The 17,421-nt window shown below is 48.7% G+C and overlaps 1 protein-coding gene across 2 annotated transcripts in view; it reads left to right on the top strand.

The window, feature by feature from the left end:
• The window catches only part of GRIPAP1 (GRIP1 associated protein 1), a 66,180-nt gene that overhangs the window by 22,037 nt on the left and 26,722 nt on the right, over positions 1 to 17,421 (top strand). For both annotated transcript variants that reach the window (XM_081844995.1, XM_081844994.1), the window contains 6 exons: positions 1,053 to 1,265; positions 3,639 to 3,752; positions 3,906 to 3,983; positions 5,505 to 5,600; positions 7,444 to 7,500; positions 9,605 to 9,704. In XM_081844995.1, coding sequence (XP_081701121.1) covers positions 1,053 to 1,265; positions 3,639 to 3,752; positions 3,906 to 3,983; positions 5,505 to 5,600; positions 7,444 to 7,500; positions 9,605 to 9,704 — 658 coding nt within the window. The remainder of the gene's footprint in view (positions 1 to 1,052; positions 1,266 to 3,638; positions 3,753 to 3,905; positions 3,984 to 5,504; positions 5,601 to 7,443; positions 7,501 to 9,604; positions 9,705 to 17,421) is intronic.

The raw sequence follows: 17,421 nt of genomic DNA, 5'->3' as shown, positions 1-17,421 counted from the left end.
GTCCTTCTGATTGGCAAGTCCTAGGCTCTGTGGTTTAACTCACGGCGCCACCCGTATCCCTTTCCTCAAACCATATTTTGCCCTGAATTCTGATTTTCAAAAGTCAAGTAAGAGATCAATTCTAGAAATCCCCAGGTCTGTGATGGGAGGAGTGAGTCTGTGGGTCTGAGGCTCAGCTTTGCTCATGCACGGAACACCGAACAATAGTTTGGCTCTGTCTCTTGATACGGCCAGCCTGTTACCTGCCTTAAACAAGACACAGACTGGATTCCATCCGATCCTAAGCATTTTGAAAACCCACAGCTGATGGGACTGGAGGAAAGTGAAAGACAAGGGAGAAGGGGAAGTCGGGCAAGGAATGGTAGCTTTGAGAACTTGCGGTGAACTGAAGTGGTTCCTGTTGACTCATGAAAGCCTACTGAATTCTGCCTGGTTTCCAGGCTTTCTTGAAAAACTGGCTTATAAGTATAAAACAAAATTTACTAGATTAATAGCTAGAATAGAGATAGACTTATAACCATTCAAGCAACAAACATACTAAGGTGCCATGTGCAAAACAAGGCCTGGAGTTACTGTAAACATGGAGTGGATAAATGTACAACTCTATCTTAACAAGTTACATGTGCAATAAACGTTATACAGACTGGACAAATGAACCGTTCAACAAGTAGCGTAAGTCCAGTCACAGAATGGCAACCCCATGCCGCCACAATGGCAAGGGTAGCACACTGGAGAATATGAAGAAATTTTTCAAAGCTGTTTTTCAAAGATTGAACTGGATGAGATGTTCTTCAAGGGGTCTTGAGTTGGAAACACAAAGCCGTATGCATGGATCAGTCACAGGAAAGCAAATCAAAGCTACCACTCTGGTGAGAATAACACAAATGGGCAAAAGGAGACCTGTTCTCCGGAAATATTACAGGTTTCGCTACACGCGTCATCAGTCCGAATGCATGATACAAAATAGTACTCCAATTACAATGTGTGGTAAACCATAAAAATTAGAAAAAAACAGTCTCATAAGACTGCTCTGACTTGTGCCTGATTTCTAGACGGCAGAGAAGCGCAAGGCCATGCTAGATGAGATGGCCATTGAGACCCTGCAGGAGAAGGGGCGCCACAAGGAAGAGCTGGGCAACCTCCGACTGCAACACGAGAAAGAGGTGCTCGCTGTGCGGGCGCGATATGAGCGGGAGCTGAGGGAGCTGCATGAGCACAAGAAACGGCAGGAGGACGAGCTGCGTGGCCAGCTGAAGGAGGAGAAGGTACTGGTCAAAGGAGCTTGGGTGCCTGGGCCTGGTCTTCCCATCGAGATGGGCATGTTCAGGTCTTAAGGACTAGAACCTTAGTATATCTTAGTATATCTTCTTTCAACGAGAGCTGAGGTTTTCAGGAGGCTGAATTTCTGTGCCTTCCATCTGTAGGTACGAGGGTCCTATACGGCCTAGGACCCTCGTACCTACGGGACCGCCTCTCCTGGCAAAAGTAGGAGGGGCAACAAATGGAAATGTTGCCTTTGTACAGTGAGCTGCTTTCTGCATGCACCTCCTTACGGGGTCCTCGCTGCGAGATCACATTCACCCGGTGCTATACCAGCTGCACTGGCTCCCGGTGGAGTACAGGATCAGGTTTAAGGTGCTGGTTTTAACCTTTAAAGCTCTATAAGGCCTAGGACCCTCGTACCTACGGGACCGCCTCTCCTGGTATGTGCCAAAGAGGAACTTATGGTCTTCAAACTAAAACATCTTGAAGGTCCCAGGCCACAGAGAGGTTAGGCTGGCCTCAACCAGAGCCAGGGCTTTTTCGGCCGTGGCCCTGATCTGGTGGAACGCTCTGTCACAAGAGAGTAGGGCCCTGTGGGACTTGACATCTTTCCGCAGGGCCTGCAAGACGGAGCTGTTCCACTAGCCCTTTGGCCAAGGCCCCCCTCCTTTGGTAATCTTCATAGAACTCTAGCCCAATGGTTGCCATTAATTTGATTCTGAATTGATTTTAGAATGAATTGATTTTAGAATGTATATTTCAATTAATAGATTGTCATTTTATGTAAACTGTGTTACTTTTACTGTTGTTATCCGCTCTGATCCTGGCTTCAGCTGGGGAGGGTGGGATATAAATAATTTATTATTATTATTATGGTTGTTGTTGTTATTGTTGTTATTATTATTATTATTATTATTATTATTATTATTATTATTATTAAATTTGAAAAGCATTGACTCGCCTCACAATGCCGTTGCGGTGAGAGAATATGCACAGCAAAGGCCACACAGTCCTTTGTAATGCTTTACATTTTTGCTTTCAAAAGCCACTTCAAGGTTCTATTTCATGCCAGCATCAGTTTCTAGAATGACCAGGAACTTGGGGGCAGACTTGCGGGGGGGGGGGGGGAGGCTAGGAGGAATAGATTTACCTCCTGCCCCAGCAGTGTCCCTCGATACTACCTATTCTTACCCCCTCACTGCAAGTGAATGCCTGACATTTTGCCCCAAAGTACAAAGTAAAGTTTCTTCCTGTTGCAACAGGAGCAAAACTTGCCACCTGCTCACCACAGGTGGCATAATCTTGTACACAAAATGTCCAGTGGCATCTTGCCTACCTCCTCCCCTTTCAGTATATCTGAAGGAGTGTCTCCACTCCCATCATCCAGCCCAGACACTGAGGTCCAGCTCCGAGGGCCTTCTGGTGGTTCCCTCGCTGCAAGAAGTGAGGTTACAGGGAACCAGGCAGAGGGCCTTCTCGGTGGTGGCGCCTGCCCTGTGGAACGCCCTCCCAGCAGATGTCAAGGCAATAAACAACTATTTTACTTTTAAAAGACAACGGAAGGTGGCCCTGGTTAGGGACGTTTTTAAGGTCTGATGCTGTATTGTTTTTAATATTCAGTTGGAAGCCGCCCAGAGTGGCTGGGGAAACCCAGCCAGATGGGCGGGGTATAAACAAACAAACAAACAAACAAACAAACATACGGCCTTTCTTTCACCCCTCCCCTTGCTCACCTGTGATAGAGATGGCCATTTTGTTAGTAAATGGTAGTGTGTTCACTCCCTCTACACTGCCCTTAAAGGCCCAGTGCCTGTTTTCTGTGCTGATTTTTAAGGGTAAAGGTAAAGGGACCCCTGACCATTAGGTCCAGTCGTGGCTGACTCTGGGGTTGCAGCGCTCATCTCGCTTTGTTGGCCAAGGGAGCCGGCGTACAGCTTCCAGGTGATGTGGCCAGCATGACTAAGCCACTTCTGGTGAACCAGAGCAGCGCACAGAAACGCTGTTTACCTTCCTGCCGGAGCGGTACCTATTTATCTACTTGCACTTTCGAACTGCTAGGTTGGCAGGAGCAGGGACCGAGCAACGGGAGCTCACCCCGTCACGGGGATTCGAACCTCTGACCTTCTGATCGGCAAGTCCTAGGCTCTGTGGTTTAACCCACAGCGCCACCCGCGTCTTTAGTTTGTGCTAATTCCCCTGGGCCTGCTGCCTGCATCTGGGATAGCTGTTAGTAGAGCATGAGACTCTTAATCTTTGGGTCGTGGGTTCGATCCCCACGCTGGGCAAAAGATTCCTGCATTGCCGAGTTGATAACTCTCAGGGTCCCTTCCAAGTCTCCAATTCTATGATTGTATCCCTTTCTCTTCACCCTTCAGGCGCGCAGTCAGGAACTGGAATCCATGCAGCAAACCGTGGAAGAGCTGCGCCTCCAAATACAGTCCATGGATGGCACAAAGGGCTGGTTTGAACGGCGGCTGAAAGAGGCGGAGGTGACTGGACCCCCCTTCCCCTTAGTGACATGTCACAGGGCAGAACTGGCGTACCCTACCAGAGGGCCAGTAGGGCCCAAACGCTTGGTTCCCACCCCACCAAGTCTTCCTGTCCTGCTCCAGGGATCTGATTGTTCCCATCCTCTTTCCCAGGAGCTGATAGAGAAGCATCAACAAGAGCACGCAGAGGCCATGCGAGTCTGTAAGGAGCAGCATGTGGCTGACTTGCAGGTACAGGAAATATTTTGGGCTTTCCCAAATGGGAGAAATGGCAGTGATCCACTCTGGCCATTGAGCTGCTTCCACAGTCTTGTGGGAGGCTAGTGAATCCAGGTGACACCGTTGGCGGATGCTCCTCTTTGACTTCTACTCTCCAGCAGCTGCCTTGATGCAGACCCTGTGGGTTACCCAATTCCAATTAAACTTTTTACTGCACTAGCCATAGGCCATGGCATCATTCAGAAGGAGAACAACAAGAAAAACAACAACCATAAAAATCACGGGGCGCCACACATACAATAAAACCACGGTCACGGCTACTAAAATTATTTGCTGCATTAAATAGAATAGAGTAGCAGAAGATTCTCAGGTAAGATGTGCCAAATTAAATATCCGAATCCCCTTTGCAGTTGACTGCTATTTTATCTAGTTCCTTCCTCCTGATCTTCTTAGCTGCCAGCACATAGAGTGCTACTTTATAAGTAACAAAGTCGTCGGTGTCGCTCAGCAGCCATTTCACCCTTTCCACCCTATTCAAATGTGTTCCATTCGTAAACAGGGGTTTTATAAATCAGTCTCTTGGGTCTATATATAATGGGCACTGCAATAAATAATGGCATAGGTATGTGTGGGTTACCCTGTGGCAGGAGGTTGATGGGTGAAGTGTCTCTGGTATGGACCAGCCGTTCGATGCAATGGATTTCTCATCAATTAGCAGGGGTCAGCAAACTTTTTCAGTAGGGGGCCAGTCGACTGTCCGTCACACCTTGTGGGGGGCCGGACTATATTTTAGAGGGGGGGGGGATGAATTCCTATGCCCCACAAATAACCCAGAGATGCATTTTAAATAAAAGCACACATTCTACTCATGTAAAAACACGCTGATTCCTGGACCGTCCGCGGGCCGGATTGAGAAGGCGATTGGGCCGCATCCGGCCCCCAGGCCTTAGGTTGTCTACCCATGAATTACAGCAACTGGACAGTGAAGCTCAGTTATTCAGATGACCAGCAGCATGCCTCTTTCACCCTCTTATTTATTTAGCTATTGCTGCAGTCATTCAAAAATGTTTTTTATACTGCCCTACATCAAAATGGATCTCGGGGCAATTTGCAATAATAGGAGCAGGGTGGGGACCCAAATTTAAAATGCAACCACCTGAAGCAGAACAGCACATAAAAGATCAGAAAACATACTTTAAAACACATGGATGAATCCCCAAAACTAAAAGAGAACAACATTGGCATTCAGCAGAGGGGAGGAAAGTGGTGGTGGGTGGGTTCTCTCTTGATATCTTTTCACTTCCACTCTTTGATTTGGAGTTTTTGGTGATTTTGAGATGTCTGCTGGTCAGATGGGCAGGGGGAAATGAGAGGGGGGTGCAGGTGGTAAGATTAAGCGTGGTCCTGTTTTCTTCTCCCTTGCAAGTGCCTCCTTCTCAGCCACTGGCATTTTTTAAACCAGCAACAATTGCAGGGTTGGGAAAATCCCGTATATGCTCCCAAATGCATTCTCTTGGGTTTTCTCCTCTGCAGCTAAAGGACCGTGAGGTGGAAGCGACCAAGGAGAAGCTGCGAGAGATTGAAAGAGCGAAGGATGAACACTTGGACACAATCAGCCGACTGAAACAGGTGTGTGTGTGTGTGTGTGTGTGTGTGTGTGTGTGCAGCCTGCCAGCTTCCCCCAGGAGCAGGTGCTTGGCAGCATGAGGTTCCTGGGTCCACCTGTTCCCTTCCCTCCTGATGGGTTTGCCCATCTGCTGAATTGTGCCTCTTTTCTTTACAGCATGCTTGTAGTGTCTGGCACAGATAGGCAGGTGGTGCTGTCCCACTCCAAGTCACATATCCAGACTGGACTTCTGCAGATCCTTCTCAATGAGTCCCGGTTCCCCGTCTGGTTCGCTAGGTGGAAAGTGCCCCGTGCTACATTTGAGTGTAGCAGAGATCCTTGGGTCTGTGTCCCTTGGATCTCTCTTCAGATGCCTCACCAGTCTTTTTATCCCATTTATCCTAGTTTAGACCAAAGGTTGGATGTGGGTGGTTCTGTGGGTTAAACCACAGAGCCTAGGACTTGCCGATCAGAAGGTCGGCCGTTCGAATCCCCGCGACGGGGTGAGCTCCCGTTGCTTGGTCCCTGCTCCTGCCAACCTAGCAGTTTGAAAGCACATCAAAGTGCAAGTAGATAAATACCGTATTTTTCGCTCTATAAGACGCACCAGACCACAAGACACACCTAGTTTTTGGAGGAGGAAAACAAGAAAAAAAATATTCTGAATCTCAGAAGCCAGAACAGCAAGAGGGATTGCTGCACAGTGAAAGCAGCAATCCCTCTTGCTGTTCTGGCTTCTGGGATAGCTGCGCAGCCTGCATTCGTTCCATAAGATGCACACCCATTTCCCCTTACTTTTTAGGAGGGAAAAAGTGAGTATTATAGAGCAAAAAATACGGTAGGTACCGCTCCGGCGGGAAGGAAAACGGTGTTTCCGTGCGCTGCTCTGGTTCGCCAGAAGCGGCTTGGTCATGCTGGCCACATGACCCGGAAGCTGTACGCTGGCTCCTTCGGCCAGTAAAGCGAGATGAGCGCCGCAACCCCAGAGTCGGCCTAATGGTCAGGGGTCCCTTTACCTATACTTACACCAAAGGTTGGGAGGTAAAAATGAAAAATGGCAGAGTGACAGGAGGAATTTGCCCCTGGCGGTGGGTTGATGGGGGCAAGAGGATTTGGAAGGGAGATCTATGAGTAGAGACAGCAAAGTGTGAAGATTCTAAGTGTGAATAGTGCTCACTAATGGTTCCTCGTCATCCTGCAAGAAAGTGACAAGTGGGGTGACACAGGGCTCTGTGCTGGGCCTGTTGTTGTTCAATGTCTTTATAAATGACTTCGACGAAGGAATTGAGGGGATCCTAATCAGATTTGCAGATGACACCAACCTGGGACATAGCTGTCAACCTTCCCTTCCCCCCCCCCCCCGGGAAATTCCCTTATTCCAGCGCCGTTTCCCGCTGCTTCCCGGATTGTTAGATATCCTGTAGACTGTCCCCGGGACAGGTGAGGCTGCTGATCCCTTATTTTCAAATCTGAGAGTTGACAGCTGTGAACTGGGAGGAGTAGCCAATGCCGCTGAAGACAGAATCAGAATTCAAAATGACCTCAACAGATTAGAGACATGGGCCAAAACTGAATGCCCAGTCCTCCACGAGGACTACAAATGTCTCCTTTAAAAAAAAAAAAAAAAAAAAAAGCGGTATTAGTATTTTTCGGTAAACAGAAGGTGGGACCTGGATTCCACAGCTTTCAGCATAGCCATGATCCACACAACCATTGTCCCCTGCATGATAACTGTTCTGCCTCTCAGAGGGTGAGACGGAGCAGAGAGGAGAATTGTCAAGCCTTTTCACCCCCCGAAAGTGTGATAGAAACATCATTTGGCACTTCTGGTCCCAGTGGTTTGTGACAGCCTTGTCTCCCTGGCAGGAAGTGAAGGACACGGTTGACGGGCAGCGGATCCTCGAGAAGAAAGGCAGCGCCGCGGTGAGATGGGCTTTCCCCAAGGGAAGTGGGTTGGGGGGCGGGGAAGGCAAGACACCCTGCTGATCTTTCTCTTTGAACCCAGGTTGCCATTCCTTGTTGACTCAGGCCATTAACTGCCCTTCTCCCTCTGGGCTCATTTCATCTTGAGAGTCAGGGCACTCTCTCTCCAGGAAAGCATGTAGCTGGAGGCTGCTGGAGGTCTTGAAGACCCCCTCCCTGAGCTACATTCCCCACCCCTGCTATAGAGAGAACAGCAGGAGCAGCAGGCCGATAGTTGTCCAATGAAATGTATTGCAGTGGGGTGGGGTATTATGGTTGAACTCCCAGAAAGAAGGAGCTGCTGTGAATTGTGAAGGCACAACAACCACTGGGCTCCCCTGGTTTCCCCCCTGCCTGGGTCTTAAGTGCATCAAACTCTGAGCTGCTGCTGTTCCTGGTGCTTTGGGTCTCCTCACTGTGGTGAGCTGCATCTCACGCATGCCCTCTTGCCCGTCTGCCTCGCTCCCAGCTTGTTATCCGAGCGACCAGACGCAAAGAAGCTGGGATGCAGAGGACAGAATTGCAGCTGCACTCTTCTTTTTATGGACAGCACCTCTTTGCTCCCAGTACGTTTCCGAGCACAATTCAAAGTGTTGGTGTTGACCTTTAAAGCCCTAAACGGCCTCGACCCAGTATACCTGAAGGAGCGTCTCCACCCCCATCGTTCTGCCCGGATGCTGAGGTCCAGCCTGAGGGCCTTCTGGCGGTTCCCTCACTGCGAGAAGCAAAGCTACAGGGAACCAGGCAGAGGGCCTTCTCGGTAGTGACACCCGCCCTGTGGAACACCCTCCCACCAGATGTCAAAGAGAAAAACAACTACCAGACTTTTAGAAGAAATCTGAAGGCAGCTCTGTTTAGGGAAGTTTTTAATGTGTGATATTTTAATTTATTTTTAATCTTTATTGGAAGCCGCCCAGAGTGGCTGGGGAAACCAGCCAGATGGGCAGGGTACAGATACCGTATTTTTCGCCCTATAGGGCGCAGAGGCCCATAGGGCACACTTATTTTTTTTTGGGGGGGGGATAAAGAATCCCCCCCCCGAGCCCCAAAGAGCAAAGAAGCCATGACAGCGAGCGGAATGGATCCTGCTTGCTGTCCTGGCTTCGTTTTTAGCCTCGGGGCTGGGGATCCGGGAGCGAAGGCGAGGTTGCGCTCAACCTCGCCATCGCTCCCGGAGCTTGCGGGGCTGGGGGCGGGGGAAGCCCGCCGGGCTCTGCAGGAGTTCCTGCTGGGCTCCGCAGGCTTGCGGATAGCTTCCTGAAGCCTGGAGAGCTAGAGGGGTCGGTGTGCACTGACCCCTCTCGCTCTCCAGGCTTCAGGGAAAGCCTGCATTCGCCCCATGGAACGCACACACATTTCCCCTTCATTTTTGGAGGGGGAAAAGTGCGTCCTATAGGGCAAAAAATACGGTAAATAATAATAATAATAATAATAATAATCATTATTATTACTACTACTACTACTGTTATTATGCTGTGATGCCTCTTCCCCTCCCACCCTGCACCGCACTAAGAAATTGCCCCCTTCCCCTGCTTAGATGCTCAGCTCTCCCAAGGCTCTACCCACCCCTGATGAGGAGGTCACTGTGGCCTCCAACTGATGCCCAATTTTGAAGGGTTCCAAGATCCCTGGAAGTGTGTGTCTTCTGACCTTTAACTACAGAAGTGCATTAGGGTTAGGGGTCTCCATGGAGTTATTTAGACTGGTGTTTCCTGTTTCCGCTGGATAGCAGCTATTTGGGTGGCAGCCTTCGAAGCTGGATGGGGAGAGAACCTCGTTCTTCCCACATCATGGTCCCGGCACTCAGAGCAACAGTTTTCGAACCGGAGCTTAGAAATTGTGATCTGTATGCAACTCTGATCTTTCCTCTGGGTTGGATGGTTGTGGGCTCGCACTGGTGAGAGAAAGGGGGGAGTATTAACTCTGCCCCTGCTCAGTGGCACCCTTTTTTATGCTGTTGCATTGGCTGGGTTCTGGCACGGGAAATGGGTTGTGGGGCTAAGCCTTGCTGAAGCCTGCCTCCAGCCCTGATTTCCCTTGCGCCTCCCTCCCTCTCCTCCAACAGCTGAAGGACCTCAAGAGGCAGCTGCACCTGGAACGGAAGCGAGCGGACAAACTCCAGGAGCGGCTCCAGGAGATTTTGACCAATAGCAAGAGCCGGACAGGTGAGAGGGGGCTCCTAGGAAGAGGAAGGAACTTCCCCTCCCCTTTAGAGAATGTTGTGCTCAGAAATGGGAGGATTGTCCTGTGTTTCTGTACCTGGAACATACGCACCTGGTGGATCAGCTGTGAAGAGTACAGGTGTTTTCAAATCAGCTATGAGTTCCTTGTGAACTGCTGGGTAGGAAAGGGGTCAATCAACTGCTGCCCCACCACCTCCTGTGTCTGTCTACAAGAAGGGTGGAGGTATTCCCTGCTGAGGGCCACATGTTGGTGGCAGGTGGTGCCAGAGGCAAAAATAGGAGGGGCAACAAATGGAAATGTTGCTTTTGTACAGTGAGCTGCTTTCTGCATGAGCCTCCTTACGGGGTCCTCGCTGCGACAAATGGAAATGTTGCTTTTGTACAGTGAGCTGCTTTCTGCATGAGCCTCCTTACGGGGTCCTCGCTGCGAGATCACATTCACCCGGTGCTATACCAGCTGCACTGGCTCCCGGTGGAGTACAGGATCAGGTTTAAGGTGCTGGTTTTAACCTTTAAAGCTCTATAAGGCCTAGGACCCTCGTACCTACGGGACCGCCTCTCCTGGTATGTCCCACAGAGGAACTTATGGTCTTCAAACAAAAACATCTTGAAGGTCCCAGGGCACAGAGAGGTTAGGCTGGCCTCAACCAGAGCCAGGGCTTTTTTGGCCGTGGCTCTGATCTGGTGGAACGCTCTGTCACAAGAGAGTAGGGCCCTGCGGGACTTGACATCTTTCTGCAGGGCCTGCAAGACAGAGCTGTTCCACCAGGCCTTTGGCCAAGGCACAGCCTGACTCCCTCCTTTGGCAATCTCCACACAACTCTATCCCAATGGTTGCCATCAATTTGATTTGAATTAATTTCATAATGAAATGATTTTAGAATGTTGTATTATTTTATTGTTGTTAGCCGCCCTGAGCCCGGCTTCGGCTGGGGAGGGCGGGATATAAATAAAATTTATTGTTATTATTATTATTAGCACACCCCTCTCCTTCCTCTAGGCAAGCAAAAGGCATTATCAGCATTCTTTCTGGGGGGGGGGGGAACAGGATACAAAGCAAGGGGGCAGTGAGGGGTGTGGCTTGGGGAGACTGCCAAGGGCCAGATAGTAAAGTCTGGAGGGCCACATTCGAGCCTCAGACTTCCCACCCTGATTTATAAGCATGTGTTCTTTTCAATTGGCAGGCTGCAAGCTGTTCTAAACAGCTTTTAATGCTATGTTTTATACTGCTGTAACCTGCTGTGGGACTTTCTGGTAAAATAATAATATGTAGTGATTGGTGGCTTGTACCCAAGTAGAAAACAGTGTGACAAGTTGCCCCGTGGGCGAGCTGATAGGGATCTTGGAAGTAGCTTTTCCTATTCAACTGTCCTGCTCTAGGGGCCCCTTCACACAAAACTCTTCTAACAGGCCCATATTTCATACCCACTAAGATTATATTTGGAGCTGGGTGCACTTTGCCCTAAAAAGAATAATGAGAATCTTGCTCCAATGAAACCTAACTTCGTCTCTAACAGAAAGCTGTTTTTTTCAGGCTATATAAATCATGCACTTTAAGTTGATCTGCACAGTTGATTTCCCAGCGTTTGCTATTTTGCATAATTCTGGTTTCATTACATGTAGAGTGGAGCCAAGAGCTGTGCGTAGGGCCACTCAGGGTTGCCTGCTGACCACCAGAAATTTTATTATTCTGCCACCCCTCCCTGGCTTTTCAGCTTGACCAGCTGTTGCTCACACTTCCTTTGAGTCTGCATGTGGAACTATAAGGACTAGAAACCTGCTTTAAAGCAGAAACAAAGCAAAAACTGATTTTCTCACAGACAAGCTGAATTTTGCACCTTATACTGAATAGGATTTCTTTCCCCCACCCCACAGTTCCTTCAGAATCATAGCATATATATTTAGCCCCAATTATAATGTTAGCAGCACATAACATGTCTGTGTCTTCAACCTCATGTTAGATGCACCCCGGGGAGGGGAGGCAGTGATGACTCATTGTTGTGAGATAATGGAAGGTTTAAAAATGGTGAATGGTAGGCATTTAAAATATTACAGTTTTTAGCAGGTAAAGCGTTTGCGTCTTCAGCTTTTAGATACTGGAGAACTTTCCAGACTTGACTCTTGAGACTCAACTCAAGATATGGACTGGGGTGGCTTAGAGCCACCTCTGAATGGGAGAGCCATGATGGATGGAGGCACTGAATTCTTACCAGGCCTGCTTGAGACGTCACCTCTCGCCCCGCAGGGCTGAACAAAGTCCACTTGAATTCTGTGTTTGGAATAAATGAAGCATTCGGAGCAAATGCATTTCCAGAAAATTTATTAAGAACTTGCTCAGGCAGCAGCTTTCAAAGCTCCTGGCTCAGCGCTGCTGTGAACACGGGTAGCATTCCTAATGGGAAAAACAGCCCCTTCTTCCATCCCCGGACACCGCTGCAGTAGGAAGCCAGCTGCCCAGCTTGTGCTGTGGTCAGTCCGACACCTGGCTGTGTCAGCTGCGTGGCCCAGGGAGGGTAGAAGGAACTGTGCCAAGGTAGAGTTGACCTGCAGGTGCGTAAGCATGAAAACAGATGATCTCTTAAATGAGCCATCTGGTTGAGGCTTCAGAGAGAGAGAGAGAGAGAGAGAGGATAATGTGGAAGAGAGAATGTGGGTGTCAGATTTGTGTCTGGCAGCCCTGCACCACGACTGCATATGTTGGTGTGTGTAGGAGTGTTTGCTGCTGGGGCAGAGCTGGGTTGTGTGAGGTCACAGTCAGAGCAAGCTGCTCTCCGTGGAGGAAACAGGTGGCATCTATGAGGACTGCAAGCAAAAAGGAAGGTAACAGAGGTGGGGAGAGGAAGTCGAAAGGTTGATTCTTTAGAGTATCAACAGGAAACTGGAAGACATTGTCAGGACACAGTAGGAAGAAGAGAACTGTTTGAAAAATGTTCCCTTTTCTATGGGAAGAACTTCCCCTTGCTGCAGATGAAACGCATCTGAGTTTTTAATCGGCGAAGTGAAAGTACAGGGAACCTTGGGAGGAAGTGATCATGTCCTCTTGGGTTTCATTATACACAGGCAAGGGGAAGCTGAGCGTCGTCTTCTTCTTTGACGATCATTTGTAGCCGAGTAAGATTGTCTTCCATGAACACGGTCTTAATGGTGTGTCCGTAAGTGACTGTGGAGGCCAATTCTGGATCCACACGCCCTTCCACAGTTGGGACATAGGTTTCCAGGCGAGAGTTGATCACGGTGTGGATTTGCCAAACATGCCTTCCTCTTAGCACGTTTCTCCCTTTTGTCCTAAGTTTGAGAGTCTTCAAAGTCCATGACACCCTTGGTAAAGGCTGTCCTCCAATTAGAGCACTTGCAGACCAGTGTTTCCCAGTTGTCGGTGTTCATGCTACATTTTTAAGGGTTTGGACCATGGGGACCTTCCCACTCTACAATTCTATGATTCTATGCATGTAAGACTTTCTCAGTGTCTTCTGTCTGACTGAACACTTGGTTTATGTTAAGGGCTTATTGAGAAGGCTTGTGGCTCAGTCGTAGAGCATTGGCTTTGCATGCAAAAGGTCCCAGATTCAATCCCTCGCATCTCCAGGGAGGGCTGGGAGAGAACCCTGTCTGAAGACCTGGATTGCCCTTGCCTGTCAGCGTAGACCAGTGGGTCTGACCCAATACAAAGCAGCTTCCTCCGTTTCTGTACTTCAAGGACCAGATGAGTAGACCTGGTTGACCCAAGCTTTTAGGGCTGCTGAATTTCTACCATCTTCCAGTGCACAAAAGAGTTCCATGTAGGAATTTAATCATGTGAAAGTGGCCCATGGCCTTAATTTGGAGACTAGAACTCCTAGCCTTGCCCTGCAGACACCATCTCGCAAGCGAAGGCTGTCTCTTTCACAAGTTCAGTCATTGCCCATCAGTACAGCAGGGGGTGATCCTGGCTTCACCTGGTCTGCAGTTATAAAATAAATAACATAATCTGCACAAAGTGTTTTCAAGCACTCCGAAAGGTGTCCCATCAACTCCTGCAGTCAAGTTCTAGAAACCAGATCTCTTGACCTCCCTTTGCATGTTCTAAGCCACTAAACACTGCTCACTTGCTAAAGGACAAAAGCACGGTAAACTTCCAACCTGCCCAGTCTCCTCCTGGGACCACCCACTAGGATCCATTCCTCTCCCAGGAGACCACCTTGTCCCTTGATGCTGCACTATTTTGCGATTCTTGGGCCACAAGCACAAGATTTCACCCTTGCATCGGGTAATCATTTGCATGCGCTTAGAAAATCTTTCCTCCAACCATAGGCATAGTGCAGCCCTTTCTCTGCTCCCTGGCTTTGAGGGCAGCAGAGCTGTCAAAAGGTATCTAAAGGAGCAGTTCCTCCATGTTTGAAAGCGATTTTCCTGATTGTGTCCTGCTTCTTTGCCTCCAAGTATGGTTGAGAAAAGGGATTGTCAGCTGTTGCTGCTAGTGCAACCTGCAGAGAACTCTCTTCTCTTTTTTTCTCTCTCTCTGTTCCTCTTCCTCTCTCTCTTTAAAGGAGGCCTTGAAGTGAACGCCATTCCTTCCTTGGTTCCCAAGAGGCACTGTCATTTGGCCCCTGGCAAATTGCTTGGGAGGGATGCCTTTTATCTCCCTGCTTTGATCTAATGCACCCTGGAGTGTGAAGGGACTTTCATTGCCTTCTGAATTCCTCCGTTTTGTGTGTGTTGTGCGTGTGCGCACACACACGCTCGCGTCTGTTTTTTCCAGAGCAGCCTGCACAAAAGAGTCCTTCTCCCTCCACAGGGCTTTCTCCCAGCATGGAGTTCTGTTGAAAAGCCATCGTCTGCGTAATCCCCTCTTCTCTCTCCCTCTTAACAAAGAGCCAGTGACCTCCAACTCAGCTTGCTCCTTTAAAAGAAAGAAAGCTGAGCTAAAGAGGAAGAGAGTCACAGGCGGGGGATTGAAAGGCATCAGTTGGTCCCAGGGGAGGTTAGCACTTGAGTTAACAGGTGGGTTTGAAAGGCGCTGGAGGCCACTTGCAGCAGGGAGTTCGGGAGGTGCGTATAGTCGGCAGCTCCCAGCATTGAATGGGTCTCTTGTTTTCACCACCGGATTAAAAATTAACCAGCCGGGCTGGGCAGCTGCAGCACTTGCTTGTAGGATTTCTCACTTCCTACACACCCAGCACTCTCCCTCTGCAAAGCTCTCCGGCAGGCAGGCAGGCAGGCAGGCAGCACAAATGGCTAGAAATGCCATTTCTGGGCTTGTGGAACAGTCTGGGAACACCAGGTGCTCGGAGTTTAGTGGAGCAAAGTGGAGAAAGGACTTGATAGATCCTTTGGATAGGAGTTCCTCATGAGGCCCCATGCAAGAGCATACCTATTACAAGCTTATGTGTGTGTGTTTAAATTTTTTTTTAAATGCCTCTTTTTGCTCTGTCTTTGATTGAGGCATGGTAGATAAACGGCGACTGTCTGCTTGCCACGTTGCTTCCAGGTTCCGACTCTGTTCCCGCCCTCTATTTCCCAACTCCCCCACTTTTTATAACTAACCACAGTTTTTGAGAATTTTTATTTAGGGATATGTGGCACTCTAGCCTGACTCAAGAAACAGAATTCAGGCTGGAACTGGGCTGGGGTTGGGACTGTGCATATGCAAACAGTTCTTGGTTCTCAGTGGCTGGGATCAAGAAGGGAGCAGGGTCCACATTTAGCCTTTGGGTGTCCTGGAATACAAAATTTTACTTTCGCCCATAAAAATGAACAGCGTCCATATTACCCCTGTTTGGGGAATGGCCTCTGCTCAATTGCAGAGTGTACGCCTTGCAAGCAGCCAGTAGCCCAGGTTCAGTCCCTATCACACAAACAGCCCATCCATCGTCACGATGGGCATTTTGCTAATAAAAGGCTCAGAAAGGCTTAAAGTGCTTCACTTCACTTCACTTCAGCGATGCTTACAGCCGCGCTGTACGGGGGCATTCTGATCGCTTGTGTTTCCCATGGCTAGTGGGGGGGGGGGGCTGAAGCTGCAGCAGATGTGCCTCACCTTTAACTACCAAACTCGTGGCAGAGGTCTTCACATTTCCACGTAATGGAGGGGAAATTGGGTCTGCTGCTCAGCTTCTCTCTACATTTCCTCTGCTGTCTTTCTAGAGTAGGAATTTGTGCTCTTTTAGTTCTTTTTGGTTTCTTCCAAAGGATACTGTCCATTTTAGCTGTCCCATGGTGTTTTTTAATCTATAGGGTTTGTGGCAAGCTGGTTTATGGCAAAACAACCACAATAACATAAAACACAGTTGGTTAAGACACATTGGTTGTATAGTCGTTTAGCTGTGTCCGACTCTTCGTTACCCCATGGACCAGAGCACACCAGGCACTCCTGTCTTCCACTGCCTCCCGCAGTTTGGTCAAACTTATGTTAGTAGCTTCTAGAACACTGTCCAACCATCTCGTCCTCTCTCATCCCATTCTCAATCTTTCCCAACACCAGGGTCTTTTCCTGGAAGTCTTCTCTTCTCATGAGGTGGCCAAAGTCTTGGAGCCTCAGCTTCAGGATCTGTCCTTCCAGTGAGCACTCAGGGCTGATTTCCTTAAGAATGGATAGGTTTGATCTTCTTGCAGTCCATGGGACTCTCAAGAGTCTCCTCCAGCACCATAATTCAAAAGCATCAATTCTTTGGCGATCAGCCTTCTTTATGGTCCAGCCACATAAAGACACATAAGACGTTGCAAACCACAAGCAAAAACAAAATCCGGCAACATTATGCATCATAACAAGCCCAAATTTTCCCTGTAAAAACTACATTTCTGCTTGTCGATTAAAGCCTTGTGAACGTCCTCTGGACAGGAGTTTCGTAACCTCCGCACACTGCTCAGAAGGCTGTGCTTTGTGTAGTTACCCATCCCACTTCAGATGGCAAAGCAAAGCCTCTGAGGGTGACTCAAGGGCCCAGATAGCGTCTTATGCAAGACTCCTAGAGCTGGAAAGTGCCTGGCAGGTCTTCTCGTGCAATTCCCTGCTCAGTGCGGGATCTGCAACTGCAGCATCCCTGACAGATGACTGTCCGGCCTCTGCTGAAGCACCTGCAAGGAAGGAGAGCTCTCGAGGCAGATTGTCCCACTGTCAAACAGCAACCTTCAAGGTACCAGTGATCTTCAGCCTTGTAGTCCAGCATCTTCTGCTATTTTTATTTGAATACAAAAATAAGGTCACACGCCATGCCGATTGTTTCAAGTAATATAATCTGGATGTTAGCAAGACATTAGTGACAGTGGCCAGATTCTTTTTAACTTTATAATTTGTGGTTGTTGTTTTTTAAAAAAATCACTTTATTCATTAATTCACTGCAGGCTTAAATTCATAGCAGTCTTGCAGTTGTTTCATTGACAAGCTCCTGCTTTCGCTCCCCTCTTTGAAAATCGTATCAAATGATTTGCCAAAGGGGGTCATCCCACATTACGATAAATTTGTATTCACTGTCAAATGATGCAATCCTGGTAGATGAGACCCTTGGGATACCAGCTAAGCCCAGGTAGGAGGACTGAGACAGGAGAACGGGGAAGAAAGGGAAAAGGGCACCTGGATCCCCATTGAGCCGATAATTTGGGAACCCCTCTGGTCTTGGATACTCATTCCCCTTCCAGAGGCTTCTCTGCAGTCAGCTTTGCTAAAACGCATTTTAAAAAAACAAAACAAAAGAAGCCAGCTCTGTTGTTTAGGGGGTCTGGT

The sequence above is a fragment of the Podarcis erhardii genome (assembly GCF_964252035.2).
Source record: "Podarcis erhardii genome assembly, chromosome: 17".
NCBI lineage: Eukaryota > Metazoa > Chordata > Lepidosauria > Squamata > Lacertidae > Podarcis > Podarcis erhardii.
The sequence above is the reverse complement of the archived record's forward strand: the minus strand, read 5'-3'. Positions and strand labels throughout refer to the sequence as shown.